Below are 17645 nucleotides of genomic sequence, written 5' to 3' on the forward strand. Positions count from 1 at the left end.
TACTAGTTGGATGCTAGGTGACCTTCTACAATCTGGTCTAAGCTACCTTTCAACCTGATTTCTCACTGCTTGCAAATGTCATCCTTCCACAATATACAAATTCATTATTTTAATCTATCTTGCATATATAAAGATCATTTCGCCTCCAGGTTTTTCCTCATGTTGTGGGCATTAATTCCCTCATCTTTTTTTTTCCAAATTATACTCAGCTTTCAACCCCTTTACAGTTTTACCTTTAACATGGTAACATTTCAACATAGGAGTATAACAATATTTTCGAGATATTTTAATGTAATTCATTATATGTATATATGTATTGTTTTATGAGATATATATTATATATTACATATTTATACACACACACATACTGACTACTGACTGTATGTGTGTTTTATAGATGGAGAAAGCGAGGCTTAGAGAAATCGTTACGTGCCTCTAGAAAGTAGCACACTCAATATAAATAACATTCTCAAATTTTAACACCTGATCCTACTGTTCTCCATTCATGATGTCTCATTTATTTAATTACCCTGATTTCCGATGAATTCTTTTTGCTCTAAATTCCTAAAATCCTTATTTTTAAAGGGCTATTGTATAAAGAGAAAGTTTTATATTTAGGAAATGTAACTTGACTTTCTGGCCTCCTGCTCTAGATAATGATATAAGAAGTGATTGTGGAAATTTTAATTTTATCTAATCTTTTTGTAGTGCATATTGTTTTATTTCCTAAATAAGTAAAATCCAAAGTTACTTGGAAAAGTTAAGTTTTTACTTTTCACATTAATTAGATGTTTATGTTCCATACCATCATTATCAGCTATTTAAGCATTAATTTATGATATACTTACTGATTCATCATTTTTGGAAAAGAATTTTGATCCTAACAACAGTGTTGTCTAGTGGGAGAAGGGAGTGAAACTGCATAGAGAAATTATGGACAATTTGGGATTATTGTTTTATTCTCCTTTATGGTTTGAAATCTTTACAGTCAGTACATTTAAAAATCAGAGGTAGAAATAAAAGAAGAAACAAGAATGGCCACCCACAAATGAACCTATTTTATATCACTCCCAGAACTTAGTTTTCTGATCTCTGCTTATACATCTCCATGGACATTATATTTCTCAAAGGTTTCCTTATCTATATTCAATTTTCTATTGTTAAAAGTTCTACTTTAGTCTTTCTCAAATCTGCTTCTATTTTGCTAAAATTCTAGGCATTCATTATAGATACCTTTCCTTTAACTACTCTAATTAGTTATTTTAAACTTTATTCTTTTCTAGATGTTCAAATCGATTTAATATTTATGGCTTCTGAATATAAAAAAAACTTTCTGATTATTTTAAATATACACTTTGAAATGTCCCTCCCTCATGGGTGAGAAGGCCAGAGCATCCCAGATAAGGGCCGTGTTAACCTATCCCCAATTTATCCTTCTGAAATTGGCCATCTATTGTGAAATGTTTTAGTTATACAGCAGGTAGTGAATATCTTTGTCTTCAGCCCTCCAGTGCCCTGAATGCTTTTTAAAATTAAAATATATAAAAATTGCTAGATTTAACAGAAAATTATTGTTTATGTACATTATTCAAGGTATATCACACTTACATTTATCAAATTTTATATCTGCTAGTGCCCCAAGAGATCAACCTTCCAATTTACAGAATAAAATAATGAGCCCAAGAGAAGTTTCATGATTTGCATAATTTCAGTCACTCTTCAGAACCAAGATACAATGTGGGCACATCCTACTTTCTATTATTATTCAACTGAACTTAAATCTGAAGTAGATGAACTAGATAGTTTATTTGTACCCATTTATAAGAAATAATTTCACATCTTATTATGAAAAATCTGTTAAAGTACAATGTGAAATAAATCCTCTCAATTCATATGATATAGATTTATGTAAAACTTATGAAGTAAATTATAGATCAAGTTATATGTTATGTTCTTCATAGCTGTTACATAAGGAAAACTCACTTAAAATGCAGATTGCCATCTCATCTCATAAATAATCATTTTTCATTTAAAATGCTCTTTATGGTTTCATCCAATAACTTAATTTTGAATTTGATGACCCTTTCTGCTTATGAACTAGCTATAGAATTGACTTGATGCAAAACTGAAGATAACACCCAGACTGAAACACTGCTTACTGAATGACAAAGATATAAAAATTCCAGATTGAAAATTTCTCAGTAGTTGTATTTTCTTCTTTGTGAAAGGCAGAATACACTGATTTTTAGGGCGAAGCCATCTGTTTGATTAGGATTTTAAAAAGTGCTAATAAAAGCAAATACCTGGAAGCCTTTTTAGTCTTTCCTGTTATGCACTGTGTATAACGCAAATTTATAATGCACAAAATTCTGGTGTTTTGTGCATAGAAAAGATTTTTAAAAACAAAATAATCAAGTGAACACAGGGGTACATATATCTTTTTGAATTATTGTTTTAGATTTCTTTGGATAAATATCCAGAAGTGGAAATGCTGGGTCATAATGCAGTCCTATTTTTAATTTTTTGAGGAACCCTCAAACTGTTTTCCATAGTGGCTGTACCAATTTTCAATCCCACCAACTGTGCACAAGGGTTCCCTTTTCTCCACATCCTTGTCAACACTTGTTGTTTTTTGATTTATTGATGATGGATATTCTGATGGGTATGAGGTAATCACATTGTGGTTTTGATTTAAATTTCCCTGATGATTAGTTATGTTGAACATTTTTCATATGTCTGTTGGCAATTTGTATGTCTTTTTTGGAAAAATGTCTATTCAGAACCTCTTTCCATCTTTTAAATAGATTGTTTTTTTTGATGTTGAGGTATATATATTTTAGATATTAACCCCTATTGAATATACAATTGGCATATATCTTTTACAGTTCAGTAGGTTGTCTTTTCATTTTTTGATGGTTTCCTCTGCTGTGCACATGCATTTTAGTTTGATGTAGTTCCATGTGTTTATTTTTTCTTTTGTTGCCCATGCCTGAAAAGCCATATCCAAAATATATATATATTGCGAAGACCAACGTCAAAATGCATACTACCTGTTTTTTGTTTAAGAATTTTATGGTTTCTTGTTTTACATGTAAATTTATAATTCCTTTTTATTTTGGTATATGGTGTAAGAAAATGGTCCATCTTCAATTTTTAGCATGTGTCTGTCCAGTTTTTCCAACATCATTTATTGAAGAGACTTTGTTTTCCCCATTGCAAACCCCTGCCTCCTATGTCATAGATTAATTGACCATATAAGCATGGGTTTATTTCTGGGCTTACTATTCTGTTCCATTCATCTCTGTGTGTTTTTGTGCCCGTGATATACTGTTTTGATTACAATAGTTTTGTAGTACAGTTTAAAGTCAGGGAGTATGATACCTCCAGCTCTGTTTTTCTTTCTCAAGATTGTTTTGGCTATTTGGTGTCCTTTTTTGGTTCCATATGAAGTCTAGGATAATTTGTTCTAGTTCTGTGAAAACTTCCATTGGTATTTAGTTAAGGATTGCATTGAATCTGTAGATTGCTTTAGGTAGTATGGACATTTTAAAGATATTAATTATTCCAATCCATAAGCATGATATATCCTTCCATTTTTGAGTCTTCTATTTCTTTCATCAATGTCTTACAGTTTTCAGAGTAGAGGTTTTTGCCTCCTTGGTTAAATGTATTCTTAAGAATTTTATTTTTTTTAAATACAATGGTAAATGGGATTGTTTTCTTAATTCTTTTTTTTTGATAGCTTGTTATTAGTGTTTAGAAATGCCATTGGTTTTTTGTATATTAATTTTGTATCCTGAAACTTTACTAAATTTATTTATTAGTTCTAATAGCTTTCTGGTGGGGTCTTTAGGATTTTCTACGTATAGGATTATGATATTTGTAAATAGAGACAGTTTTATTTCTTCCTTTCCAATTAGGAAGCACTTTACTTATTTTTTCCTCTGATTGCTGTGGATAAGACTTCAAATACTATGTTTAATAAAAGCTGTGAGATCAGGCATTGTTGTCATGTTCCTGATATTAGGGGGAAAGCTGTCAGCTTTTAAGCAGAGTGTGATGTTAGCGTAGGCTTGTCGTATATAACCTTTATTATGTTGAGATATGTTCCCTTTATTCAGCTTCATTGAGAGTTTTTATCATAAATGAATTTTGTGTTTTGTCAAATGGTTTTCTGCATATATTTGTATAATCATATGATTTTTATCTTTTTTGTTGTTGTTAATATAGTGTATCACATTGACTGTGTTTTGAAAATAGTATTCTCTTTGCACCCTGGAATAAATCCTACTCAGTCATAGTGTATAATTCTTTTACTGTATTACTAAACTTGGTTTTATAATATTTTGTTGCAAATTTTTTTATCTTTGCTCATTAGGAACATTGGTCTTCAATTTTCCTTCAATTTTAATTTTAATTTTTTTTCAATTACAGTTGGCATTCAATATCAGTTTCATATGTGCAGCATAGTGGTTAGACATTTATATAACTTACAAAATGATCACCCCGATAAGTCTAGTACCCACCTGGCACTAAACATAGTTATTACAATATTGACTATATTCCCTATGCTGTACTTTACACCCCCATGACTATTTTATAACTACCAATTTGTACTTCTTAATCCCTTCACCTTTTTCACCCAGCCCCCCAACCCACCTCCCATCTGGCAACCATCGGTTTGTTCTTTGTATATATGAATCTGTTTCTGTTTTATTTATTGAGATATAGGGACTTAGTTCTCCCGTCTTATTGTTTGCCTTCTCCTTGTTTTGTATCTTTATTTTTACCCTCTGTTTCTACCTACCTTTGTAAATTGGTAGTTTTTCATGATGACATACTCCGTCTCCCATTTTTATGTTGTGTAAATCTGTAGTTTGTTGTTCTGTGCTTACCATAAGGCTTACATAAAACATCTCATAGATAAAACAGTCCATGTGATGCTTATAAACATTGTGTGCTTGTCTCCAATGGCCCATCATAAGAGATGACTGTTCTATGTGTATTATCGCCCCTGAAGAGCTTCCAGTGGGACAAGATGTGGAAGTGGAGGACAGTGATATTGATGACCCTGACCCTGTGTTGTCCTAAGGCTAATGTGTGTGTGACTTAGTTCTCACCAAAAACAAATTTAAAAGAAAATAAAAATAAAATTAAAAATAGAAAAAAGCTTATAGAATAAGGACATAGAGAAAGAAAATATTTTTGTACAGCTGTACAATGTGTTTGTGTATTAAGCTATATTATAAAAAAGTTGAGAGTTAAAAAATTAAAAAGTCTATATAATAAAAAATTTACAGTAAACTAAGGTTAAATATGATTAAAGATAGAAAAAAGTATTTTTTCTAAATTTAGTGTAGCCTAAGAATCCAGTGTTTATAAAGTCTACAGTAGTGCACAGTCACGTCTTAGGCCTTGACATTCACTCACCCACCACTCACTCACTGACTCACCCAGAGCAGCTTCTAGTCTTGCAAGCTCCATTCAGGGTCAGTGCCCTATGCAGGAGTGTTTTATCTTTTATACTATATTTTTACTTACCTTTTCCACATTTAGATATGTTTAGATGCACAAATACCACTGCGTTGCAACTACCAACAGTAGTCAATACAGTCTCATGCTGTACAGATTTGTAGCCTAGGAGCAATAAGCTATACCATATAGATATTGCAGTAGGTTATACCATCTAGGTTTGTGTAAATGCACTCCATGATGTTTACACAATGACAAAATCACCTGACAACACATTTCTCAAAACATATTGCTGTCATTAAGCAGTGCATGACTGTATCTTTTATTGTCAACATAGGGATTTCATCTGTTTGACTCAGGTTGGTTACAAAAAAGTTAGCAGTTAACACAGCATGATTTAGACCAATTTATCTGCAATTAGAATGCCACAATTTTTCTTTCCAACAATATATTCAATGCCAGTAAAAAGTCTATATGATTCTTGGGCTGGACAGCAGAGAGGAACAGTTTCCACATGGATTCAGGTCCTCAGGGTTGGGTTGATTTACAGCCGTATAAATGCAGCTAACCAACGTGCATGTCTGCAATGCCTGCAATCAGTACAGGCTCTGGGAAGTACATAATCCCAAGAGCTTTACCTGCTTAGGATACAATAACAGAAATGGAACAATAGGCAGAAATGTGACATGGGCCCTGGTCGCCACTGAGCATTTCTTCATAGTACTTTTTATTTCCGTAAGGTCTCCTCTCTCACCTAGATCAATTTTTCAGTCTGCTCTTTTTCTCTTGTTCAGTTTTACTAAAGGCTTATCAATTTTGTTCATCTTTTCAAAAAACAAACTTGTTCTATCGTTGGTTATTGTTTTCATTTAGTTTATCTCTGATGTAATCTTAAATTTAATTCCTTTATTCTAATTTCTTTAAATTTAATTTTCCCATTTTTTAGTGTTCCAGGATGGAAGATTAGTTTATTCGTTTGTGATATTTCTTCTCAATGTATGCATGCCCAGAGATAAATTTCTTCCACATATTGCTTTAGTTGTATTTCATATATTTGTTAGTTTGTTTTATTTTTCTTTCATATCAAATTTCTGATTTTTCTTTTGATTTCTTCTTTGACCCATAGATTATTTAGGAATGTGTTGTTTAATTTCCACATTTGTGAGTTTCCCAATATTTTTTCTGTTATTGATTTACAATTTTATTCCAAATCAATAGATTTTAGTCAAAATCAATTGACTTCTTTCTAAACCAATTTTTCCATGATCAGAGAAAATAGTGTTATTTTTTTTTATTAATTGAAGTGTGCTTTATAACATAGTATATTGTCTACCCTGTAGAATATTTCCTGTACCTTTCAGAAGAATGTATATTCTGTTATTGCTGTTTGAAATGTTCTATGGTCATCTTTTGGTCTAGTTGATTTATAGTATTAATCAAGCTTTCTATTTCCTTGTTATCTTCTGCCTAGTTGCTCTATTCATTATTGAAATTGGGGTATTAAAGTCAACAACTATTATTTTTGAGTTGTCTATTTCTCCCTTCATTGCTGTCAGTTTTAGCTTCATGTATTTATGTTCTGGTTTTAGATAAAAATATGTTTATAATTTTTGTATTTTTGATACAGTATTATTTCTCTCTTTTTAAGAAATAACATTTTATCATAAAATGTCACTATCTTTAGTAATATATTTTATTTTAAAGTCTACTTTGTCTAATATTAGTATAGCTAATCTTTTTTTATATTTGTTGTTTCCATGGTCTATCTTTTAAAATCTTTTACTTTCAAAATATACGTATCTTTGAATTTAAATTTATTTCCAATAAACGAAATATAGTTGGATTTTTTAATCCAGTCTGACAATCTCTACATTTGATTGTATTTATTGATCCATATTTAATGTTTTATTACATAGTTTGATTTACACATGCCATTTTATTTTCGTTTGTTTTGTGTCTCATATCTTTTTGTTCTATCTCACCTTACCACATTATTTTCCATCATTCAATATTTTCTAATATGGCATTTAATCTTACTATTGAGTATTTTTACTACACTTTAAGTTATTTTTAGTGGTTGCTCTGGGACTGTCCATATATATCTTAACTTATCAGAATCAGCTTCAGATTTCTACTAGCTTAATTTTAGTACAACATAAAATTCTATGCTAATTCTATGTAGCTCTATTCATTTTTCTCTTTTGTGGTATTATTATAATACATATTATATCTATTAATGTTAAAAAACTCAAGAATGAATTGTTATAATTATTACTTTAGCATCTGTAGTGATTTCCTTAGCCAAATACACCTTTGCTCTCACCTAGCTCCTTTGCATTATTGTTGGCAAATATATTACATTTCAGTATCTTATGAGTCCAACAACACTATATATAGATATTTTATACAATACTTTAAAAATCATTTAACAAAAGAAAGAAGAAAAAATACATTTATACTATTTTTTTTATAATTACAAATGTACATTTATTGGTGCTCTTTGTCATGTGGATTCAGATTTTCATATGGGATCATTCTTTCAGCCTGAAGTACTTTAATATTTCTTGTGAGGTAGTTCTGCCACAAACAAATTTTCTCAGTGTGTTATCTGAAAATGTTTACTTTACCTTCATTTTTGAAAGATAGCTTTACTGGATATAGGATTCTTGGTTTAGATTTTTTGTCTTTGAGCACTTTGAATATGTTGCCCCATTACCTTCTGTCCACAAGTGTTTTTGCTTAGAAGTTAGCTGTTAATGTATTAGCGTTCCCTAAAATGAGTTTTTTTTAAAGTGCTGAGTCATTTTCTCCTGCTGCTTTTAAAACTTTTAACATTTTTACTATGTCGTGTCTGTTTGTGGATCTCTTTGGACTTTGTGGATCTATTTGGAGTTTGCTGTGCTTATTGGATGTGTAGTTTAGTGTTTGTCAATACATTTCGGAAGTGTTCAGCATTTGCTCAAATATAATTTTTTTCTCCTCCTTTATGCCTCTACTCTCCTTCCGTTACTCTGATTACATAAATTTTGATGCACTTAGTGCTGTCCCATATTCCTCTGATGTTCCATTCATTTTTATTCACTCTTTTTTTCTCTCGGTTCTTTGGATTGTATTATCTCTGTCTTCAAGTTTACTCATTCTTCTCTTAGGTCAAATCTAAGTGAATATTTCATTTTATTTTTTGTACTTTTCAATCCAGACTTTCCGGTTGGCTTTTTTTCTTATAATTTTTAATGATATTCTATATTCAATATGACATTGTCATCATTCCTTCCTATACTTTACTCACAGCTTTCTTTATTTTTTTAAATACATTTATAATAGATACTTAGAAGTCTTTTTGTCTTAAATCCAACATTAAATTGTCCACATGGGCAGTTTCCATTTTCTACTTTTATTCCAGCATAAAGACATATTCTCCTGTTTCATTAAATGTTTTATAGGGTTTTTTTGTTGTTGGAAACTGGATATTTTAGATAATATATTATAGCAGCTCTGGGAGCTATCTTTTGACAGTCTACTTCCCCATTCAAGAAAAATCACAGAACCAGGACTCTGGAAATGGAGATAGAGACAATGGTATCCTTCTCTTTGAGTGGCATACCCAATTAGGAGCTCATCACTCAGTGGAGTGAAGGCGATAAACTAAGGTCTTCCTGACCTGTATCTCCTGGAGTAGAGGCACAACCTTAGGATCCAGGAAAGAGGGGATCAGGTCCCAGTATTTTCTGTGCCTATGCCTAAGTTAGAGCCTTCATTTCATTATGGGGATTGGGAATAAGAAGGGAACCCTCACCTCTTGACCACATTCACCCAGAACTTAGTTTCAATAACAGGTAGTTGGGAGCAACATAATAACTACTCCCAGAAAGAAAGTCCTCTACATCTCCACTGGAAAGGTCTATGTTCTTGGCCGTAACGGTCTTGAATTGAGTGTATGACTTATTCAATCAGGAGGGAGGAGAACGGGAGTGGTCTTTGTCAAAATAGCATACTCTTACTTTTTTACCACATTTTCATAGATTTTCTTGAATAAATATTTCTTTATTTGCTGTATGCCCTTAGGACAATTTTCAGAGCCTTTAAGTGGTTGTTTTATTGGTATTGTTAAATAATTTTCACCATTTTTACTGAGGAGCAGGTCCATGTTTCTCTTCACACTGAAGTAAATCCATTTATAGTTTCAGTTTCTAGCATCGTAACTCATAAATAGAAGATCTTTGGTTCCATGTGATGGACTGATAAATTTATTCACAAATTACATTTACAATGTTATTTCTTTTTGTCGTTTACTGAATGGTTGATTCAAAAAAATAGAGTATAAAAACTATGGTATAATTATTTGAATAAACATCACCTTTACAGCATGAACTTTGTAACACTGGTTTCACTAAACTGGAGGTGTTTCTGCTTCTTGTCTTTTAACCACGTGATGAATGATTTTCTTTAGTTTTTAAAATATATTTATAATGACTACTTTGAAGTTTTTTCTCTTAAATAAGTTAATATGGCACTTTCACATGTGCTAAAGCAGAGTGATAGACTGGGTGCTGAGAGAGCATGCAGTGGTGGCATTAGCAGAAGATACCTGCTTTCAGTTGCTGGTAGGAAAATAGAAGTGGAGCTTTCTCAGGGAGGAGATGATAATTCAGTGACAGCACGTGTTACTTTCGTAGTGTAAATGCCGATTTCATGAGAATCCATAGACTATACTTTACATATCACTTATGTAACACAGATAATTTATCTGAGAATCCATAGATTATACTTTACATATCACTTATGTGACACAGATAATTTATTTGACCCTCAATGTATCTTAAATATGACTTTCCTTCTAGCAGATATTTTATCGGTACCGATTTGCTAGCCCACAGTTCACACCTGCTTTGGCTTCACTAAAATTACCCATTCCACCAAATTGGGATTGATTACATGACTATTACTATTAGATTTTCAAGTCCAGTTCTTAAAACTAGTTTTTTCAAATAGAAATATACTCACACTTTTTATTTCCTTCTAAAATAGAAGACATGAAATAAATTTTAAATTCTGTTGAAGACTCAGTAATTTCTTTTAATGTAGTTTACTAAATGTTGTGATTTTTCACTTGTCATTTAATGTAGAGAAGGGCTAGTTATAAAATAAGAAGAATAGTCTTTTATCTTTACCATGCTAATAACTGCTGTAGTCACAGAAATAAATGACTTAAAAGATCCCTGGTATACCACATGTATGAGTAAAATCAGTGTGAGTCTTTCTCCTCTCTACTAAATATATTGTACTCTGTTTCTGTGATACTCCACTTTTTCTCCTTTAAGGATTGAATATGATGCATATCGCACTGATTTAGAGGAACTGAATCGTGGACCACTGGGCCCACACAGTTTGCCAAAGATTGAGGAATCAAAGCTTCTCTTCCAGACATATAAGGAAAAATACGAGCAACTGCGCGATGATGTTGTTATCAAACTCAAGTTTCTAGAAGAAAACAAGGTAAATTTATTTTTTAACTTCCAAGATCTTTCTGGAAAATTTAAAATGAGGTTGCCATGACAAAGGAGACTAAATAGAAAGATCTGATGGTTCTGTTATTCTCCTTTATGAGATTCACAGTAAGGAATCTCAGTCACAATTAATGATGGGTCTTTAAAAGTACACAAACTATACTTTCCTTTCTGTCCAAAAAGAAATCACCAGCTCCACTCTCCACACTTTTATTTTTGACAATTAGCAAAAAAAATAATAATAATCTTATATTTAAATGTGGACTTGGTAGCAATTACTTCAAAATTTTTAATAATGCCAAACTGTACTCTAAGTAATATTTTAAAATCTTAAAGCTTGTTATAGTTCATGTAATGGATCAATGCAGATTTGAGAAAAAGTAAAGCATTCTATCCAGTTACTGCTAAATGAGGAATGGCCAAGTGGTCTAACTTGCAAGGACGCAGTCACCTATCCTCTAAAGCACACATTTAGAAATCAACTGTCAACATGGTTTTGATGTTCCATAAACATTTCTTAAGAATATGAAGTGATGGGCTCTGATACAACTTTTGTAGGCTTTACCTAGAGATGGCTTAATGTCCAGCTCCTAGGTTACTATATAGACAGAGGGTATTTCTGTCAATTCATGCATTTTCTGTTTTATATGAAGCCTTCAGTCATAAGAATGAAAGAGCTAAAAGCAAGTGCTATAAAAGTTAGGAGAGCATAGTCCCAAGGGGGTACTATCTTAGTTTCAGGTGTATAACATGATAATTACACATTTATATAACTTACAAAGTGCTCAGCCTGATTAATCTAGTACCCACCTGGCACCATACATAGTTATTACATTATTGTTGACTATATTTCTTATGTTTTACTTTACATCCCCATAACTATTTGTAACTACCAATTTGTACTTCTTAAACCCTTTTAAAGTCATCACATGCCTTCAGCCACATTTTCTGCCAGTAAATATTCTCAAAATTTTTGCTTATTATACTCAAAGGTAGCAGTGTTTATAACACATTTCATCACGTGAAATTCCCAAGAAATTATCTGCCAATATCCTCAGTTTTCTCTTCCATTTCATTAAAGCCTGCTCACTGTCATGATACCTGAACTTTCCCCATCAGAATACTACATTTCCTTGGGACCTCATAGTACCTCTATGTGACAGAAAATATTTTATTCTGGAAAGAATCTCCAAGCTATTGGTATGCACCATAGTTTAGAAGAAAAAAGAAAGTATGAGCACAAAAACTAGTGAAAAATCTTTGACAGCAGGATCAAATGATTAAGACACAGAACTGGGATAATTACAATGGCAATTAAAAGGACAGATGTAGATGGTGATTTATTTCCAATATGCCTTACTGGGAACACAATATTACCACTGACGGGGACTGGGAAATCAAAATAGGACTCTGGTTTAGCTTTTGTAAGAGTGGCACTTGGGGTGCATGGAGAAGGGACAAAAAATTGTTCTACTTGACATTTATTGAGTTTCAAAAATGAGAAGATATTCAAGTGGAAATGACTAGTAATAAGTTAAAAATATGGGTTTAAAGTTTGAGTGAGTGGTCAGGGCTTTAACTACTTGTTATTATTGCATAGTTTATCTTTGTTTTTTGACATTGTTCAGCAAATTTTACCCTTCATATTTACTACCTTTAAAGATGAGGGTACAGAAAAGAAGCATGTCTTTAAGCCTAAAGCCTGACTGTCATACTGGTTGTTTTCTTCAGTTTGTATTGCATTAACTTAAAACCAAGTTTTTCTTGTTTTCTTAAATTTGAGCTGAATAAAAATTAAACTGAGTTAATGTTGTCAGAGAATCACATATGTGAATTATTTAATTACTTATTTTTAAGCTACATATACAAGGGAATTGTAACAAAAAACAATATATACTTCTACTTAATCATAGTATAATTAATATTTTTAAAACCTAAAATCTTATAATTGTAAATGATTGTGCTTTACCACACAACATGCTTAAGGCTATCACAGTAAATGAAGCTGTTCTTCTATTACCCTGTTAAATTATATCTCTTAACATGAAAGAAGTTTTAAACAATTGAAACTGTGTGTCATATTAGCTTTAAGTAAATTAAATTTCCGAGAAATTCACATTGCTACTTGTTCGATTCTCTAAAATCTATATACAGAATAATTCTGTATCTAAAATAATTCAGTCCATGGATTTTACATGTAGCCTGATCTTAATAATGTCCTAATTTTTATAGCACAGATGGTATAGAAATTATTTATTCATATAATTTTATGTCTTCTGCATTATCTTGTATACAGTTGGTTTGATAGGAGAATTTGGTGATCTTTTTAAACTAATGCATTGATTAATGTTTGGAAATTGTACTACATTTAGCTTTATAAACTGACTCAAATTTATTTTTTCAGTGTAAATAAGGTGGGGAATTAAAATGTTATCATAGACTCAGTAATCCTGCAAGCAGTTTACAACTGATGTATGTGAAATACTCTATAACAGAACTTAGCTTTTGGAGAGGTAAACTACAAGTACATAATCTTAAATTTCAGTGTCCATTGTAATGTTAATGTTTTGCTTTTCTCTCTCTATCCTTATACATAGATTAAAGTATTGCGCACTCAGCTAGTCCTTTTTCATAGTGCCATTTCTGCTTATTCTACTGGCAATCAAACTCAGCTTGAAGAGATACTGGCACAGTTCCACATCAAAGTGAAACCTGGCGAGAAAGCCACCCCTTGGTTTGATGACTACTAGTCGAAACAAGAGAAAAATAAAAACACTGTTATATTACCAAACAAGTTTAAGAGTTATTGAAGCAGATTTGGGGGAATGAGTGACAGCGTTGTGATTTAGCGACTTAGCACAAGTTTATTATCTTATAGTTCTGTGGGACAAGAGTATATCATGGCTTAGCTATGTTTTCTACTCAGAATCTCACACTAAACATGTCAGCTGACTCTGATTCTTATCTGGGCTTCCAAGTCCTCTTCCAAACTTATTCAGAATTTAGTTAGCAGAATTTAGTTTCTTTTGGTTATAAGACTGAGGTACCCCGTACCTAGCCAGGGGCTTCTCTCAGCTGTCTTCTCTTATCAGTCTTTCCATCTTCAAACCAGCAAAGATGTATTGAGTCCTTCTCACACTCCAATTCTACCTGACTTCCCTTATCTTTTAAAGGGCTCATGTGAATAGATCAGTTCTACAAGGGATCATCTCTGTATTTTAAATTCAAATGATTTGGGACTTTAATTACATCTAAAATCTTTTCACAGCAATACCATCATTAGTGTTTGGTTGAATAACTAGGAGACAGGAATCTTGGGTGGGCCACCTTTAAACATCTGCTTCTCAACATGGGCTGACTTCAATTTTCATAGCAGTTATGTTTAATAGTCTTTTCTATGCTTACATTCACAAGCATTTCAAACAATAGAAACTATTCATACTTGTATAAATACTGGACTATTTTACCACAACTAGTGACTATATGACTCAGGCCCTAATTTAACTAGATTTGAAAAGAATGTATTCTCTCAAAGTTGTGTTCAACGGTGTACAGACTGCTGTGACTGACAAATCTAATATTCTTTTCATGAAAGCCACGAATAGGATTCCATATGCTGAGGTGCGTCCTGTATTATTTCTGCTTTATATCACCTTGGTCATTTTGCAGTTTTTATGAATTATTTAGTTCACATTTAAATTGGCATGACATCAGACCAATGATGTCAAACATCTCATTTTTAATAACTGAAGTATTAAATTTGATGGAAATTACTGGTATTTAGGTAAACATAATTGTCCTGGGTCACAGAATCTGCTTACCTCCAAAGCTAAAACTCATACCTGGGACAGCCTACATGTGAATATTGGTGGATGGTGAAGGGATGGTGCAAAGGCTGGACACTCTTCATGACAGAATCAGAGTCCAGAGGTCCCTGTGGATTTGGCTGAGACTTTGGCTATAACTGCATCAGAGCAGTGACATATTTATTACCAACCACATGTCCTTCATCTCCCCAGAAGTGTCCATCCCAAAAGTACACCCAGATTTTCTTGCATACAAACCTCCATCTCAGGGTCTGTATTCTAAGAAAGCTGGCCTGGAACAGTTGTATTGGTTATGAGTGCCAACTGTTATCTCCAATTATCAGATACCATCACAGGGTTTATTTTTCTTTTCTCCTCCATATTTGTGATTCCTTTCTCTGACAGTGAGAAACCTGGCTCCCATTATTCACTATATATTTATTTATTTGCTCACTCCTAAAATATATATCATGTAGTTTCAGATTTGCCAAGCATGACTCCATGAAAAACCCACACGATAATATCCAATAATTTATTTGAAGTTCTTAATTCTTTACTCTGGGGGCATATAGTCCATATACTATGCTCCAATGATTTAGGTTATTCATCACTACCACCACCCAACCTTCTGTAATGGTTATGCAATTGTTTACTATTATTTTAAATATGATCCAGTTTATCCTATCTGGTTGTATTCTATTTTAGAGTATCTCCCATCCTCTGTGCTTTTACTTATATATTTAAATATGTGAAGGATGTAAAAAATTAATGTGGTACAATAAGTGAAAATCCTGTAAAAAATACTGAGGCCCTCCCTTCTTTCTATACTTTTCATTCCTACAAAAACCATGCAGGCAATCAATCACACAAGATTCTAATTTACCATTTCTACATTTTTGTACAAGTGAGTAGATACTCATATATTTGCCTATTTTCTCTTTTTTCTTATATAAAGTATAGATAATATATTCTTTTTTAACTGAACACTTTTCACTTAACAATATATCCTGGAAATCACTCCATCTTAGTTCATAAAGAGCTCTCTTCTTCTTTGACAGCTACAGAGTACTCCACTTAGCTGATGTACCACAGTTTATACCATCACTCTCCTATGTATAACTGAGGTTATTTCTAATATCTTGCCATTGGAAACAAGGTTGCAATGAATAATTTTTCATATATGTATTTTCTTATTGTTTTAAGTATGCAATCCCCACTGGTTTTCACAGCCAAATGTTATAGAGACTTCTCTTTTTAGCACTGGTGACTCAGGTTGGGACCCTGGTGCAGAGCTGGGATCCCTTGCTCCTCAGGGGCCAAGACTTCCACGGCTGAGATAGCCCTCCTCCCTCCTGATTCTTAATCACCACACCATGGGTGTAGGACCAGCCTGTTCCACAACTCCATCCCCCACAACCGGTCTCAGCTTGGCTTCAGTATATCCTTAGTTATAGGACTTCTCTTCACATAGTCTTCAGGTGATTCTCAATCATGGTTGTTCTAGTCGCAATTTTGATATGGACATAGGAGGAGGTGAGCACAGTGTTCACCTAATTAGCCACCTTGAACAGGAATCATAAAACTTGTTTTGAGAGAAAAGGGATCAACATGGATGAGAGCGTTTAGAAAGCTAGTAGGAGGGGATTGTAAAACTAAGCCTACAAAGGCAGGTGGGTTTTACACAGACATAGGAGAGGATAAAGGCAAAACGATGGAAAAGTGAACAATGGTGTAGAGATGAGGACGAGCATGGCCTGGATGGGAAGCAGCAAAGAGAGCTACGTGGACAGGAAGGAGAAACTTTGAAGACATGATAGGGGCTGCCATAGGGGAGCACAGTGGGTTGGAACCCAGAAGACAGGAGGCTTCAGGAACTTTTCTGTTTCTGCCCTTACTAGGTGGTCTAGGTGGTGGCCATGATTACATCATTTAATCACAGTCCTGGCTTAGTCACATTCACATGAGGATACTGATAAGAGCCAACTTATTTCATGTTACAAAAACTAGAAAAGATGATGCCTGAAAAAAAATGTGTCTTAAACAATAAAATCAAATACTAGACCCCGCTTTTTCCATTGTATACTGCACCAGCATGATGAGGACCCCACCAGGGGCCACAGCAGGGTTTGCTTTCTTGTCTGCTGAAGGCAGAAGTCTACTGCAGTGTGAGGGGGTGGGAGCTGATTAAGGGGTGAGAAGGTAATTTTTCTCCCCATGGAGAGTTTGAGCAGGGGACACAAGCCACACAGAGGTTGCTCATGGTGCTGTCCTGTAATGTGCCAAACAACAATGTCTCTGTGAGTAGTTTATGGCTTCTGATTCAGATGAAACGGAAGACAGGACTGTACATGAGGGCTAGCGAAGTGGGATGGGAAGAGACCTGCATCTTGGTTGGAATCTATCTGGGATCAGATTTAGGGATTCACCCAAAATTACCATGTGAAGTCAGACTAGAAAATTCCTCGCTCTGGACTCTTGTCCCTCATGTGCTAAACTCAAGTTAAATCAGCTTCTGCCCCATATCCTACAGAAGGGGTTTATTGCAAGGATCAAACACACAAAATGGGAAAGGTCTTGAAAAGTCTAAAATGCTAGGCCCACTCAGCTTGTCTTTCTGTCCCTTACGGATACGTGGAACTGAAGTTTCCGACCAGCAAATACCTATTCACATACATACCTAAAATATCGATTAACGCCATCTGTCACTTCGGGAAGTCGATATTTCAGAGCCCCGGCTGTGCCCGAGCACCATATCAACGCTGCAGTTAAGAGTGAATTCTTGGGGAGCTTATATAAGGAAAGCGAAACCCCAATTTGGGACGAAGATCAGAGAGTCATAAGCTATTTGGAAAAAAAAGAA

General features: G+C 33.5%; 1 protein-coding gene across 1 annotated transcript in view; it reads left to right on the top strand.

Moving 5' to 3' along the window:
- The window catches only part of LOC105299652 (arfaptin-1-like), a 31604-nt gene extending 17875 nt beyond the window's left edge, over nt 1-13729 (top strand). The window contains exons 5-6 of the mRNA XM_011371487.1: nt 10794-10968; nt 13577-13729. Of these exons, the coding sequence (XP_011369789.1) occupies nt 10794-10968; nt 13577-13729 (328 nt within the window). The remainder of the gene's footprint in view (nt 1-10793; nt 10969-13576) is intronic.
- Nucleotides 13730-17645: the final 3916 nt, after the last annotated feature.

This window comes from Pteropus vampyrus, unplaced genomic scaffold (genome assembly GCF_000151845.1).
Source record: "Pteropus vampyrus isolate Shadow unplaced genomic scaffold, Pvam_2.0 Scaffold191, whole genome shotgun sequence".
Classification (NCBI taxonomy): domain Eukaryota; kingdom Metazoa; phylum Chordata; class Mammalia; order Chiroptera; family Pteropodidae; genus Pteropus; species Pteropus vampyrus.